Source organism: Eschrichtius robustus, chromosome 4 (genome assembly GCF_028021215.1).
Source record: "Eschrichtius robustus isolate mEscRob2 chromosome 4, mEscRob2.pri, whole genome shotgun sequence".
Taxonomy (NCBI): domain Eukaryota; kingdom Metazoa; phylum Chordata; class Mammalia; order Artiodactyla; family Eschrichtiidae; genus Eschrichtius; species Eschrichtius robustus.
In genome coordinates this window covers 64,311,212-64,327,427 of record NC_090827.1, presented here as the reverse complement: position 1 = coordinate 64,327,427, position 16,216 = coordinate 64,311,212, and the positions used below count along the sequence as shown (strand labels likewise).

At 37.3% G+C, this 16,216-nt stretch overlaps 1 protein-coding gene across 3 annotated transcripts in view; it reads left to right on the top strand.

The window, feature by feature from the left end:
• Positions 1–16,216, top strand: part of RUFY3 (RUN and FYVE domain containing 3) — a 94,116-nt gene that overhangs the window by 58,653 nt on the left and 19,247 nt on the right. For all 3 annotated transcript variants that reach the window (XM_068542853.1, XM_068542855.1, XM_068542854.1), the window contains exons 7-8: positions 929–994; positions 2,279–2,348. In XM_068542853.1, coding sequence (XP_068398954.1) covers positions 929–994; positions 2,279–2,348 — 136 coding nt within the window. The remainder of the gene's footprint in view (positions 1–928; positions 995–2,278; positions 2,349–16,216) is intronic.

Sequence of the window (16,216 nt, the reverse complement as noted above, 5' to 3'; positions counted from 1 at the left end):
TTGCATTGTCAGTTTGCTTAAAATTTGCACTATTACATGTGCATCATGGGATTATGTAAAATGCTAATATTAGGGGGAGCTGAGTATATGGGAACTGGGCACTACTTTTACAACTTCTGTAAATCTAAAATAATTTCAAAATTAAAAGTTTTAAAAATATTCATATGGTACTTGGAAATTAGCGATCAGAAACTCACCTTTTACCCTTTATAAATTTAGCAGTTGAAAGCATAATTAGTCTGAAGTTTTTAACCTTAGGCATTGAGCTAAGATTATATTGCTTGTCCTTTAAGTAGTCGTAGTAGAGGTATGTGGCCTTGAATTTTGTCTTTCAGTTGAAAAGTCTGTCTGTATAACTTTTGCCTGTTCTAGATTAGCTGGTCCCAGAAGTGAACCTTCTTTTTCCACACTTAATTTACTCATGTAATAATAAACACCTGATCTTTGTGAAAGCCTTTTATACCATTCACTTTGAAGCCAAACAGCATTTAAAGGCAAATAAATATATAGCCTTTGAGAACAATAATTATTTCACCCGAATAAGCTTAATTCAATTCCTATGACAAATGGAAAATTGTTATGATAAATAATACTAACAAAGCTAAAAAAAAAAATCTATCAATTGTGAGAAGAAACTTTTTATTCTTTAAATGCCTCTAATAGACTGTACATTATACCTATAACCTAAGGTATTAAGATATATAAGCTACAGCAAGAGCTTTATTTAATATGCAGGGGTGGTTTCAATTTTAAACCTCCAAGTCTCTTGTTGATATGCCAAGGGGATTATACATCAGGTCTGTCTTCTGATTCAGTGTGTCTGTGCCATAATTTCCTTTCTATGTTTTATGAAAAGATTGGGGGTGGGGCATCTTGGTATTTCTAATGTTATTTACTTTTTTTCTATTTTTTTATTTTTTTCCCTCAGAGATGGCCAGATTACTGCAATTCTGGATCAGAAGAACTATGTAGAAGAACTCAACAGACATCTGAAGTAAAGAATGAATAAATGCTACTACTTTACTGGGGGTTTTGGTGTGGGGGAAGGGAAAGGTAAACTGATGAGCAGTTAGGATAAATTCAGACCATACTCAACAAATATATATAGAATTACTGCTTGCCAGGCACTGAGCTAGGCACTGGATATGTGGCATTTAACTGTTCGGTGAGCTTAAATGGAAAGCAATATAAAATTAGTATGTAATTAGAACTTTAGTGATTATGTAAATATATTCAGTTAAGAACTCTTAAATTTGTGACGTAGACTGTTGAAATTGGAGGTCTTCTTGGTTCGGTAGATCCAGCCACATATTTCAGGACTAAGTCTTGGGTAAAGCACTCATCACTTCACTACCTTTAATTGTATCTCGTTGGTCCCTTGCATGTCTCATACATTGGATTGATAGTATTAATTTACCCTTTTTCCACCATCACTACCATTAATTTACCAAGTACTCACCAAGTATTTTTCATGACCAGATCATAAAACAATCTCTTCTTTCCTGAGGAGAGCTATCCAAAATTTATTGGTATTCTCAAGTGCACTGATGGTCTAAAAACTGTTGAATAATTCAGAAGAATTAATATACCCATTAATTACCTTATTTTTAGTTCTCTTATGAAAGATAATCATTTTAATTTAAGTAAGACCTAAAATGTGACTATACCAGTATCAATATAAATTATAGTCTTGGTTCCATCTAGAAAACTCAAGAACAATTTAAGTACATTTTCTCTGGGGACTGAGTACTAATAATGAACTGACGGTAAACTGTGGAGATGTTAGCCTAGCAAAGATGTGGTTACAGTTGACAATGAAATACAAATATGACCCTATTATTTACTCTTTCAATGCCTCCATTTCTTTATCTATAATAACAACCCCATACCTAGCACATGGGGTTGTTGAAAGGAGTAATGAAATAATGCAAGTAAAATCAGAAGAGTGCTTGGTGTATGGCAAGCACATCATAATTCATGTAGCCCATTACTATTATTACTATTACTATTCTTATTATTATTATATAAGTAAACAAAGTTTACTGTGTAGTGCATCAACTCTTTTATTTCATCAACAAATGCTTATTAAATACAAACTTCAGTGCCAAGAATGTAGCAGGTAAGACACACATCAGCTTGTAAGCTCTCTTAGAGCCTACAAGTCTGTCAAGAATTATGGACAGTAAACAATGAAAGTATAATGAGTATTTTAAAAGAAAGTACAGGATATTGCCCTGTTTCTCAAAAGAGACTATTATGTTTTTTCTTCTGTCGATAGTGCTACTGTAAACAACCTTCAGGCAAAAGTGGATGCATTAGAAAAATCCAACACTAAACTGACAGAGGAGGTAAGTGTTTTGGAAGTCCTTTGATTGACTTAGAGAATTTAGTAGAGTGCATTAGTGGAAAATAATTTCTCTGGAGCCTGGAAATAAAGGACTTGGCTTTTCAGATAATACCTACTATAGGACTCCTTGTTCTGACCAAGAATGGCCAGCTGGCTTATCTGAGGGGTCTCAGTTATCCAGTTGGACTCTGAAGACATAGAACCTGGGCTGATCAAATATTTTGCTTTCTTCTGTGAATGTTTTGTCTGGGCTAGCCTAGAGTTAACGTTTAGCAGGTAGCGTGGTATTCATCATTTATTCATTCATCAAACAATTTGGGTACTGCGTATGTGCCAGAGCTAGACAAAGATTTATATCTGCCAGGCATTGATTTATGTGTGCCAGATCGGCAAGTTCCCGCCTTCAAGGGTTTTATTTTCTCCTTGGGGTGATGGGGTAGATGACATAAAGAACACGGGTCAGAAGACCAGTACTAATAATGAACTAACAGTAAACTGTGGGGATGTTAGCCTAGCAAAGATGTGGTTGCAGTTGACAATGAAATACAAATATGACCCTATTATTTACTCTTTCAATGCCTCCATTTCTTTATCTATAATAATAACCCCATACCTAGCACATGGGGTTGTTGAAAGGACTAATGAAATAATGCAAGTAAAATCAGTTAGGAGAGTGCTTGGTGTAGCAGTAATTCCTGTTTACATGTCATGTGCTCCTGAGTAAGTAAGTCACTTGACCTCCAAGAGGCCCAGTTCCCTAACTGGCAAATTAGAGTGTTTCCCCTTTTAGCTCACAATTACCCTGAAGATCAAGTAAGAATATACATGTGAAAACTCTTAGAAAAGTCCCTAAAATTAGAATAGAAAAATAACCTCATATTTTACTTCTGATTAATTTTTTTTCCCCTAACTTACCAAAGGCTAAGCGACATATTTTTTTCTTCAGTAGCATTAGATGTTTCTATGAGAAACCTTAAATAAAATTTTTTAGGTGGCAAAGACTTCATCTTCTCTTTTTCAAATTATAACTATCCTATTACATACAGTGAGATAAATTTGGTTAAATACAGCAACACAGATGGACCTGGAGGGTATTGTGCTTAGTGAAATAAATCTGAGAGAGAAAGACAAATACTGTATCTTACTTAAATGTGTAATCTAAAAAATGAAACAAACAAATGAATATAAAACAAAACAGAAACAGACTCACAGATATAGAGAACAAACTAGTGGTTAACAGTGGGGAGGGGCAAGATAGGGGTAGGGGATTAAGAGGTACAAATTATTATGTATAAAATAAATAAACTACAAGAATATATTGGATAGTATAGGGAATATAGCCAATATTTTATAATAACTTTAAGGTTATAATGTATAAAAGTATATCACCTATATATTTTATATATAGATTTTATATATATAAAGTATAATCTATAAAAATATTGAATCACTATGTTGTACACCTGAAACTAATATAATATTGTAAATCAGCTATACTTCAAAAAAGAATTTTGGTCTAAAATAAGCAAGTTAAAGCACTAGTCAGGAAACACTATCTAATCGGATTTTTTTCAGAAGGAAAAAATCATTGTTCATTGTTATAACTTTAAAACACCTTCCATATTACTCAGTTCTGGGGGCTTTAGTTTTGGATGTAGATTCTTTAAATTATATTAAAACTTTAATTTATTGATATGACCCTTAGAATTTTTTTTTTTTTTTAAACATCTTTATTGAAGTATAATTGCCTTACAATGGTGTGTTAGCTTCTGCTTTATAACAAAGTGAATCAGTTATGCATATACAATATGTTCCCATTTCTCTTCCCTCTTGCATCTCCCTCCCTCCCACCCTCCCCATCCCACCCCTCTAGGTGGTCACATAGCACCGAGCTGATCTCCCTGTGCTATGCGGCTGCTTCCCACTAGCTATCTATTTTACATTTGGTAGTGTATATATGTCCATGACACTCTCTTACCCTGTCACATCTCACCCCACCCCCTCCCCATATCCTCAAGTCCATTCTCTAGTAGGTCTGTGTCTTTATTCCCGTCTTGCCACTAGGTTCTTCGTGGCCTTTTTTTTTTTTTTTTCCCTTAGATTCCGTATATATGTGTTAGCATACTGTATTTGTTTTTCTCTTTCTGACTTACTTCACTCTGTATGACAGACTCTAACTCCATCCACCTCATTACAAATACCTCCATTTCATTTCTTTTTATGGCTGAGTAATATTCCATTGTATATATGTGCCACATCTTCTTTATCCATTCATCTGTCGATGGACATTTAGGTTGCTTCCATGTCCTGGCTATTGTAAATAGAGCTGCAATGAACATTTTGGTACATGACTCTTTTTGACCTATGGTTTTCTCAGGGTATATGTCCAGTAGTGGGATTGCTGGGTCGTATGGTAGTTCTATTTGTAGTTTTTTAAGGAACCTCCATCCTGTTCTCCATAGTGGCTGTATCAATTTACATTCCCACCAACAGTGCAAGAGTGTTCCCTTTCCTCCACACCCTCTCCAGCATTTATTGTTTCTAGATTTTTTGATGATGGCCATTCTGACCGGTGTGAGATGATATCTCATTGTCGTTTTGATTTGCATTTCTCTAATGATTAATGATGTTGAGCATTCTTTCATGTGTCTGTAGGCCATCTGTATATCTTCTTTGGAGAAATGTCTATTTAGGTCTTCTGCCCATTTTTGGATTGGGTTGTTGGTTTTTTTGTTATTGAGCTGCATGAGCTGCTTGTAAATCTTGGAGATTAATCCTTTGTCAGTTGCTTCATTTGCAAATATTTTCTCCCATTCTGATGGTTGTCTTTTGGTCTTGTTTATGGTTTCCTTTGCTGTGCAAAAGCTTTTAAGTTTCATTAGGTCCCATTTGTTTATTTGTGTTCTTATTTCCATTTCTCTGGGAGCTGGGTCAAAAAGAATCTTGCTGTGATGTATGTCATAGAGTGTTCTGCCTATGTTTTCCTCTAAGAGTTTGATAGTGCCTGCCCTTACACTTAGGTCTTTAATCCATTTTGAGTTTATTTTTGTGCATGGTGTCAGGGAGTGTTCTAATTTCATACTTTTACATGTACCTGTCCAATTTTCCCAGCACCACTTATTGAAGAGGCTGTCTTTTCTCCACTGTATATGCTTGCCTCCTTTATCAAAGATAAGGTGACCATATGTGTGTGGGTTTATCTCTGGGCTTTCTCTCCTGTTCCATTGATCTATATTTCTGTTTTTGTGCCAGTACCAAACTGTCTTGATTACTGAAGCTTTGTAATATAGTCTGAAGTCAGGGAGCCTGATTCCCCCAGCTCCATTTTTCGTTCTCAAGATTGCTTTGGCTATTCGGGGTCTTTTGTGTTTCCATACAAATTGTGAAATTTTTTGTTCTAGTTCTGTGAAAAATGCCAGTGGTAGTTTGATAGGGATTGCATTGAATCTGTAGATTGCTTTGGGTAGTAGAGTCATTTTCACAATGTTGATTCTTCCAATCCAGGAACATGGTATATCTCTCCGTCTATTTGTATCATCTTTAATTTCTTTCATCAGTGTCTTATAATTTTCTGCATACAGGTCTTTTGTCTCCTTAGGTAGGTTTATTCCTAGATATTTTATTCTTTTTGTTGCAATGGTAAACGGGAGTGTTTTCTTAATTTCACTTTCAGATTTTTCGTCATTAGTGTATAGAAATGCAAGAGATTTCTGTGCATTTATTTTGTATCCTGCTACTTTACCAAATTCATTGATTAGCTCTAGGAGTTTTCTGGTAGCATCTTTAGGATTCTCTATGTATAGTATCATGTCATCTGCAAATAGTGACAGCTTTACTTCTTCTTTTCCGATTTGGATTCCTTTTATTTCTTTGTCTTCTCTGATTGCTGTGGCTAACACTTCCAAAACTATGTTGAATAATAGTGGTGAGAGTGGGCAACCTTGTCTTGTTCCTGATCTTAGTGGAAATGGTTTCAGTTTTTCACCATTGAGGACAATGTTGGCTGTGGGTTTGTCATATATGGCCTTTATTATGTTGAGGAAAGTTCCCTCTATGCCTACTTTCTGCAGGGCTTTTATCATAAATGGGTGTTGAATTTTGTCGAAAGCTTTCGCTGCATCTATTGAGATGATCATATGGTTTTTCTCCTTCAATTTGTTAATATGGTGTATCACGTTGATTGATTTGCGTATATTGAAGAATCCTTGCATTCCTGGGATAAACCCCACTTGATCATGGTGTATGATCCTTTTAATGTGCTGTTGGATTCTGTTTGCTAGTATTTTGTTGCGGATTTTTGCATCTATGTTCATCAGTGATATTGGCCTGTAGTTTTCTTTCTTTGTGACATCTTTGTCTGGTTTTGGTATCAGGGTGATGGTGGCCTCTTTGTCTGGTTTTGGTATCAGGGTGATGGTGGCCTCGTAGAATGAGTTTGGGAGTGTTCCTCCCTCTGCAATATTTTGGAAGAGTTTGAGAAGGATAGGTGTTAGCTCGTCTCTAAATGTTTGATAGAATTCACCTGTGAAGCCATCTGGTCCTGGGCTTTTGTTTGTTGGAAGGTTTTTAATCACAGTTTCAATTTCAGTGCTTGTGATTGGTCTGTTCATATTTTCTATTTCTTCCTGGTTCAGTCTCGGCAGTTTGTGCATTTCTAAGAATCTGTCCATTTCTTCCAGGTTGTCCATTTTATTGGCATAGAGTTGCTTGTAGTAATCTGTCATGATCTTTTGTATTTCTGCAGTGTCAGTGGTTACTTCTCCTTTTTCATTTCTAATTCTATTGATCTGAGTCTTCTCCCTTTTTCTCTTGATGAGTCTGGCTAATGGTTTATCAATTTTGTTTATCTTCTCAAAGAACCAGCTCTTAGTTTCATTGATTTTTGCTATTGTTTCCTTCATTTCTTTTTCATTTATTTCTGACCTGATCTTTATAATTTCTTTCCTTCTGCTGGCTTTGGGGGTTTTTTGTTCTTCTTTCTCTAATTGCTTCAGGTGCTAGGTTAGGTTGTTTATTCGAGATGTTTCCTGTTTCTTGAGGTAGGCTTGTATTGCTATAAACTTCCCTCTTAGCACTGCTTTTGCTGCGTCCCATAGGTTTTGGGTCATCGTGTTTTCATTGTCATTTGTTTCTAGGTATTTTTTGATTTCCCCTTTGATTTCTTCAGTAATCACTTCGTTATTAAGTAATGTATTGTGTAGCCTCCATGTGTTTGTATTTTTTACAGATCTTTTCCTGTAATTGATATCTAGTCTCATAGCGTTGTGGTCGGAAAAGATACTTGATACGATTTCAATTTTCTTAGATTTACCAAGGCTTGATTTGTGACCCAAGATATGATCTATCCTGGAGAATGTTCCATGAGCACTTGAGAAAAATGTGTATTCTGTTGTTTTTGGGTGGAATGTCCTATAAATATCAATTAAGTCCATCTTGTTTAATGTATCATTTAAAGCTTGTGTTTCCTTATTTATTTTCATTTTGGATGATCTGTCCATTGGTGAAAGTGGGGTGTTAGAGTTCCCTACTATGATTGTGTTGCTGTCGATTTCCCCTTTTATGGCTGTTAGTATTTGCCTTATGTATTGAGGTGTTCCTAGGTTGGGTGCATAAATATTTACAATTGTTATAGCTTCCTCTTGGATCGATCCCTTGATCATTATATAGTGTCCTTCTTTGTCTCTTGTAATAGTCTTTATTTTAAAGTCTATTTTGTCTGATATGAGAATTGCTACTCCAGCTTTCTTTTGATTTCCATTTGCATGGAATATCTTTTTCCATCCCCTCACTTTCAGTCTGTATGTGTCTCTAGGTCTGAAGTGGGTCTCTTGTAGACAGCATATATATGGGTCTTGTTTTTGTATCCATTCAGCCAGCCTGTGTCTTTTGGTGGGAGCATTTAATCCATTTACATTCAAGGTAATTATCGATATGTATGTTCCTATTCCCATTTTCTTAAATGTTTTGGGTTTGTTATTGTAGGTGTTTTCCTTCTCTTGTGTTTCTTGCCTAGAGAAGTTCCTTTAGCATTTGTTGTAAAGCTGGTTTGGTGGTGCTGAACTCTCTCAGCTTTTGCTTGTCTGTAAAGGTTTTAATTTCTCCATCGAATCTGAATGAGATCCTTGCTGGGTAGAGTAATCTTGGTTGTAGGTTTTTCTCCTTCATCACTTTTAGTATATCCTGCCACTCCCTTCTGGCTTGCAGAGTTTCTGCTGAAAGATCAGATGTTAACCTTATGGGGATTCCCTTGTGTGTTATTTGTTGTTTTTCCCTTGCTGCCTTTAATATGTTTTCCTTATATTTAATTTTTGACAGTTTGATTAATATGTGTCTTGGCGTGTTTCTCCTTGGGTTTATCCTGTATGGGACTCTCTGTGCTTCCAGGACTTGATTAACTATTTCCTTTCCCATATTAGGGAAGTTTTCAACTATAATCTCTTCAAATATTTTCTCAGTCCCTTTCTTTTTCTCTTCTTCTTCTGGGACCCCTATAATTCGAATGTTGGTGCGTTTAATGTTGTCCCAGAGGTCTCTGAGACTGTCCTCAGTTCTTTTCATTCTTTTTTCTTTATCCTGCTCTGTAGTAGTTATTTCCACCATTTTATCTTCCAGGTCACTTATCCTTTCTTCTGCCTCAGTTATTCTGCTATTGATCCCATCTAGAGTATTTTTAATTTCATTTATTGTGTTTTTCATCATGACCCTTAGAATTTTATCCCACAAGGCTTTGGAAACGTTCTGCACAGCAATTTTGTACTGTGAGTCTACTGCTGTCATATTGAGGTAGTGTGGCATAGTAATTAAGCATGCTCTCCAGAGCTAGACTTCTTGAATTTGTGTCCCACATCTGGCGCTTGCTAGCTTTCTGATCCTGGGCCAGTTACTTGAGCTCCTGTTCTTTGGTTTACTTATCTGTAAAATGGGGATAAGAAGAAGAAGAAGAAGAAGAAGAAGAAGAAGAAGAAGAAGAAGAAGATTTTTGTGCAAATTAAATGATTTAATGCATAAGGGCCTAGACCAGTGCCTGACACATCATAAGCACTCAGTAAATACAATCGTAAATTTTATTCCCTCAGCCACGGGACTTGTGTTCTTGGCCTAACTTTATCTTACCAACAATATTAATTTATTCATTTACTTATTTATCTTACCAGTAAGATTTATTTTCTTAAAGCTTTGAACTTTTAGAGATAGGAAAGCACTGTGTATAGACTTTATAAAGAGCAGACAAGGCTAATACGTTCTGCCCTCTCTCATTTCCATCTATTTTGGATTTAAAGGGACCAGTAAAAAACAAAACAAAACAAAAAAGACCTCTTTTCCCCTCCTGAGTTCTGAACCAATATGACAAAATGAGAAGAACTGAGCAGATGAGGGTAAATAAACATCCACTTTATGTTGGTAAAGCTGACTTAGAAAGTCCACTTGGATCTGCAGTCGTCACTCGTAATACTTTCTCTGATGATGAGACCTTGGAAGGAGCAGTCCGAGGTGCGCTTGGATCTAGAGAGCAGACCCACTTGCCCAAAGTTACTTCTTTACGCATTTTAGGCCCACGGAGCAGAGAGAGAAACGGGCTGCCTGACCTGCCTCTAGAAAGCCTGCCTGAGCCTGGCTTCTCTGTACTTACATAGTAGAACAGGAACCAAGCAGAGATGATGAAAAGGGAGACTAGCCTGGCTGAGAGGAGTCTGCTCAGTTCCTTTCCTAGCCTCATTCAGGCACCTTCCCGCTCTCTGTGGGAACTGAGCTCGGTAGGTGCAGAGGGGAGCGTTTTCACCGTACTCTTCCCTCCAGTGGAATAGGGTTATAAACATTTCCCCTGGAGATGCACTGCCAATAACATTACCTTGTCTTTGTAGGTGCTGAAAAGAAAAATCTCTTTAACGCTTAATGGCATCTTTTAGAGTGAGAACTTTGGAGTTCATTTCTTACTCTCTTAAAAATTATCTGTAGGGACTTCCCTGGTGGTCCAGTGCTAAAGAATCCGCCTTACAATGCAGGGAATGTGGGTTCGATCCCTGACCAGGGACCTAAGATCCCACATGCCGTGGGACAGCTAAGCCCGCGTGCCACAACTTCTGAGGTCGCGTGCCTCAACTAGAGCCCACGTGCCACGAAAACTACAGAGCCCACACGCTCTGGAGCCGGGGCGCCACAACTAAAGAAGAGAAACCCACACGCCACAACTGGAGAGAAGCCCACACACTACAATGAAGAGCCCGCATGCCGCAAGGAAAGATCCCGCATGCCGCAACTAAGACCCAACGCAGCCAACAATAAATTGAATACATAAATAAATAATAAATAAATCTTTAAAAAAAAAAATTGAACATTTAAAAAAAAATTATCTGTTGAAGGTCTTATGGAGGGTTTGTAAGATGGGTCCCAAGGCATGAGGTGACCACTTATACATTTTAGAAATAGGGTTTTTTCAGGAGACCTTCAAGGTGGTGGAGGAGTAAGATGTGGAGATCACCCCCCTACCCACAAATACATCAGAAATACATCTACATGTGGAACAACTCCTACAGAACACCTACTGAACGCTGGCAGAAGACCTCAGACTTCCCAAAAGCCGTGTGGCTGACAGGGTCTTGGTGCTTCGGCCAGGTGTCAGGCTTGTGCCTCTGAGGCGGGAGAGCCAAGTTCGGGACATTATCCACCAGAGACCTCCCAGCTCCACGTGATATCAAACGGCAAAAGCTCTCCCAGAGATCTCCATCTCAATGCTAAGACCCAGCTGCACTCAACAACCAGGAAGCTACAGTGCTGGACACCCTATGCCAAACAGCTAACAAGAGAGGAACACAACCTCACCATTAGCAGGGAGGCTGCCTAAAATCTTAGTAAGGTCACAGACACCCCAAAACACACCACCAGACACGGTCCTGCCCACCAGAAAGACAAGATCCAGCCTCATCCACCAGAAAACAGGCACCAGTCCCCTCCACCAGGAAGCCTACACAACCCACTGAACTAACCTTAGCCACTGAGTGCAGACACCAAAAACAACGGGAAGTACGAACCTGCAGCCTGTGAAAAGCAGACCCCAAATACAGTAAGTTAAGCAAAATAAGAAGACAGAGAAACACACAGCAGATGAAGGAACAAGGTAAAAACCCACCAGACCAAACAAATGAAGAGGAAATAGGCAGTCTACCTGAAAAAGAATTCAGAGTAATGATAGTAAAGATGATCCAAAATCCTGGAAATAGAATGGAGAAAATACAAGAAACATTTAACAAGGACCTAGAAGAACTAAAGAGCAAACAAACAATGATGAACAGCACAATAAGTGAAATTAAAAATTCTCTAGCAAGACTCAAAAGCAGAATAACTGAGGCAGAAGAACGGATAAGTGACCTGGAAGATCAAATAGTGGAAATAACTACTGCAGAGCAGAATAAAGAAAAAAGAATGAAAAGAATTGAGGACAGTCTTAGAGACCTCCGGGACAATATTAAATGCACCAACATTTGAATTACAGGGGTCCCAGAAGAAGAAGAGAAAAAGAAAATATTTGAAGAGATTATAGTTGAAAACTTCCCTAATATGGGAAGGGAAATAGTCAATCAAGTCTAGGAAGCGCAGAGAGTCCCATACAGGATAAATCCAAGGAGAAACACGCCAAGACACATATTAATCAAACTATCAAAAATTAAATACAAAGAAAAAATATTAAAAGCAGCAAGGGAAAAACAACAGATAACATACAAGGGAATCCCCATAAGGTTAACAGCTGATCTTTCAGCAGAAACTCTGCAAGCCAGAAGGGAGTGGCAAGACATATTTAACGTGATGAAAGGGAAGAATCTACAAAAAAGATTACTCTACCCAGCAAGGATCTCATTCAGATTTGACTGAGAAATTAAAACCTTTACAGACAAGCAAAAGCTAAGAGAATTCAGCACCACCAAATCAGCTTTACAACAAATGCTAAAGGAACTTCTCTAGGCAGGAAACACAAGAGAAGGAAAAGACCTATAATAGTAAACCCAAAATAATTAAGAAAATGGTAATAGGAACATACATATTGATAATTACCTTAAATGTAAATGGACTAAATGCTCCCACCAAAAGACATAGACTGGCTGAATGGATACAAAAATAAGACCTGTAGGTATGCTGTCTACAAGAGACCCACTTCAGACCTAGGGACACATACAGACTCAAAGTGAGGGGATGGAAAAAGATATTCCATGCAAATGGAAATCAAAAGAAAGCTGGGGTAGCAATTCTCATGTCAGACAAAATAGACTTTAAAATAAAGACTATTACAAGAGACAAGCACACTACATAATGATCAAGGGATCAATCCACAAAGAAGATATAACAATTGTAAATATATATGCACCCAACATAGGAGGACCTCAATACATAAGACAAATGCTATCAGCCATAAAAGGGGAAATCGACAGTAACACAGTCATAGTAGGGGACTTTAACACCCCACTTTCACCAATGGACAGATCATCCAAAATGAAAATAAATAAGGAAACGCAAGCTTTAAATGATACATTAAACAAGATGGCCTTAATTGATACTTATAGGACACTCCATCCCAAAACAACAGAGTACACATTCTTCTAAAGTGCTCATGGAACATTCTCCAGGATAGGTCATATCTTGGGTCACAAATCAAGCCTTGGTAAATTTAAGAAAATTGAAATCGTATCAAGTATCTTTTCCGACCACAATGCTATGAAGCTAGATATCAATTACAGGAAAAAGTCTGTAAAAAATACAAACACATGGAGGCTAAACAATACACTACTTAATAACCCAGAGATCACTGAAGAAATCAAGGAGGAAATAAAAAATACCTAGAAACAAATGACAATGAAAACACGATGACCAAAAACCTATGGGATGCAGCAAAAGCAGTTCTAAGAGGGAAGTTTATAGCAATACAGTCCTACCTCAAGAAACAAGAAACATCTCAAACAACCTAACCTTACACCTAAAGCAATTAGAGAAAAAAGAACAAAAAAAAAACCCCCAAAGTTAGCAGAAGGAAAGAAATCATAAAGATCAGATCAGAAATAAATGAAAAAGAAATGAAGGAAACGATAGCAAAGATCAATAAAACTAAAACCTGGTTCTTTGAGAGGATAAACAAAATTGATAAACCATTAGCCAGACTCATCAAGAAAAGAAGGGAGAAGACTCAAATCAATAGAATTAGAAATGAAAAAGGAGAGGTAACAACTGACACTGCAGAAATACAAAGGATCGTGAGAGATTACTGCAAGCAACTATATGCCAATGAAATGGACAACCTGGAAGAAATGGACAAATTCTTAGAAATGCACAACCTTCTGAGACTGAACCAGGAAGAAATAGAAAATATAAACAGACCAGTCACAAGCATTGAAATTGAGACTGTGATTAAAAATCTTCCAACAAACAAAAGCCCAGGACCAGATGGCTTCACAGGCGAATTCAATCAAACATTTAGAGAAGAGCTAACACCTATCCTTCTGAAAATCTTCCAAAATATAGCAGAGGGAGGAACACTCCCAAACTCATTCTACGAGGCCACCATCACCCTGATACCAAAACCAGGCAAAGATGTCACAGAGAAAGAAAAATACAGGCCGATATCACTGATGAACATAGATGCAAAAATCGTCAACAAAATACTAGCAAACAGAATCCAACAGCACAGTAAAAGGATCATACACCATGATCAAGTGGGGTTTATCCCAGGGATGCAAGGATTCTGCAATATATGCACATCAATCAACATGATAAACCATATTAACAAATTGAAGGATAAAACCCATATGATCATCTTAATAGATGAAGAAAAAGCTTTCAACAACATTCAATACCCATTTATGATAAAAAACCCTCCAGAAAGTAGGTATAGAGGGAACTTACTTACCTCAGTATAATAAAGGCCGTGTATGACAAACCCACAGCCAACCCACAACCATTTCCTCAGTGGTGAAAAACTGAAACCATTTCCTCTAAGATCAGGAACAAGACAAGGTTGTCCACTCTCACCACTATTATTCAACATAGTTTTGGAAGTTTTAGCTACAGCAATCAGAGAAGAAGAAGAAATAAAAGGAATCCAAATCGGAAAAGAAGAAGTAAAGCTGTCACTGTTCGCAGATGACATGATACTATACATAGAGAATCCTAAAGATTACGCTACCAGAAAACTACTAGAGCTAATCAATGTATTTGGTAAAGTAGCAGTATACAAGATTAATGCACAGAAATCTCTTGCATTCCTATACACTAATGATGAAAAATCTGAAAGAGAAATTAAGGAAACGCTCCCATTTACCACTGCAGCAAAAAGAATAAAATACCTAGGAATAAACCTACCTAAGGAAATAAAACACCTGTATGCAGAAAACTGTAAGATACTGATGAAAGAAATTAAAGATGATACCAACAGATGGAGAGATATACCATTGTTCTTGGATTGGAAGAATCAACATTGTGAAAATGACTATACAACCCAAAGCAATCTACAGATTCAATGCAATCCCTATCAAACTACCAATGGCATTTGTCACAGAACTAGAACAAAAAAATTCACATTTTTGTATGGAAACACAAAAGACCCCAAATAGCCAAAGCAACCTTGAGAAAGAAAAACTGAGTTGGGGGAATCAGGCTCCTGGACTTCAGACTATACTACAAGGCTACAGTGATCAAGACAGTATGGTACTGGCACAAAAACAGAAATATAGATCAATGGAACCGGATAGAAAGCCAGAGATAAACCCACGCGCATATGGTCACCTTATTTTTGATAAAGGAGGCAAGAATATACAATGGAGAAAAGACAGCCTCTTCAATAAGTGGTGCTGGGAAAACTGGACAGCTACATGTAAAAGAATGAAATTAGAACACTCCCTAACACCACACACAAAACTAAACGCAAAATGGATTAAAGACCTAAATGTAAGGCCAGACAGACTATAAAACTATAAAACTCTTAGAGGAAAACATAGACAGAACACTCTGTGACATACATCACAGTAAGATCCTTTTTGACCCACCTCCTAGAGAAATGGAAATAAAAAAAAAAAAATAAACAAATGGGACCTAATGAAACTTAAAAGCTTTTGCACAGCAAAGGAAACCATAAAGGAGATGAAAAGACAACCCTCAGAATGGGAGAAAATATTTGCAAATGAAGCAACTGGCAACGGATTAATCTCCAAAATATACAAGCAGCTCATGCAGCTCAATATCAAAAAAAGCAAACAACCCAATCCAAAAATGGGCAGAAGACCTACACAGACATTTCTCCATAGAAGATATGCAGATTGCCAACAAACACATGAAAGGATGCTCAACATCACTAATCATTAGAGAAATGCAAATCAAAACTACAATGAGGTATCACCTCACACCAGTCGGAATGGCCATCCTCAAAAAATCTACAAAGAATAAATGCTGGAGAGGGTGTTGAGAAAAGGGAACCCTCTTGCACCGGTGGTAGGAATGTAAACTGATACACACACCACTATGGAGAACAGTATGGAGGTTCCTTAAAAAACTAAAAATAGAACTACCATATGACCCAGCAATCCCACTCCTGGGCATATACCCTGGGAAAACCATTAATTCAAAAAGTGTCATGTACCACAGTGTTAATTGCAGCTCTATTTACAATAGCCAGGATATGGGAGCAACCTAAGTGTCCATCGACAGATGAATGGATTAAAAAAGATGTGGCCCGTATATACAATGGAATATTACTCAGCCATAAAAAGAAACAAAATTGAGTTATTTGTAGTGAGGTGGACGGACCTAGAGACTGTCATACAGAGTGAAGTAAGTCAGAAAGAGAAAAATAAATACCGCATGCTAATACATATATATGGAATCAAAAAAAAA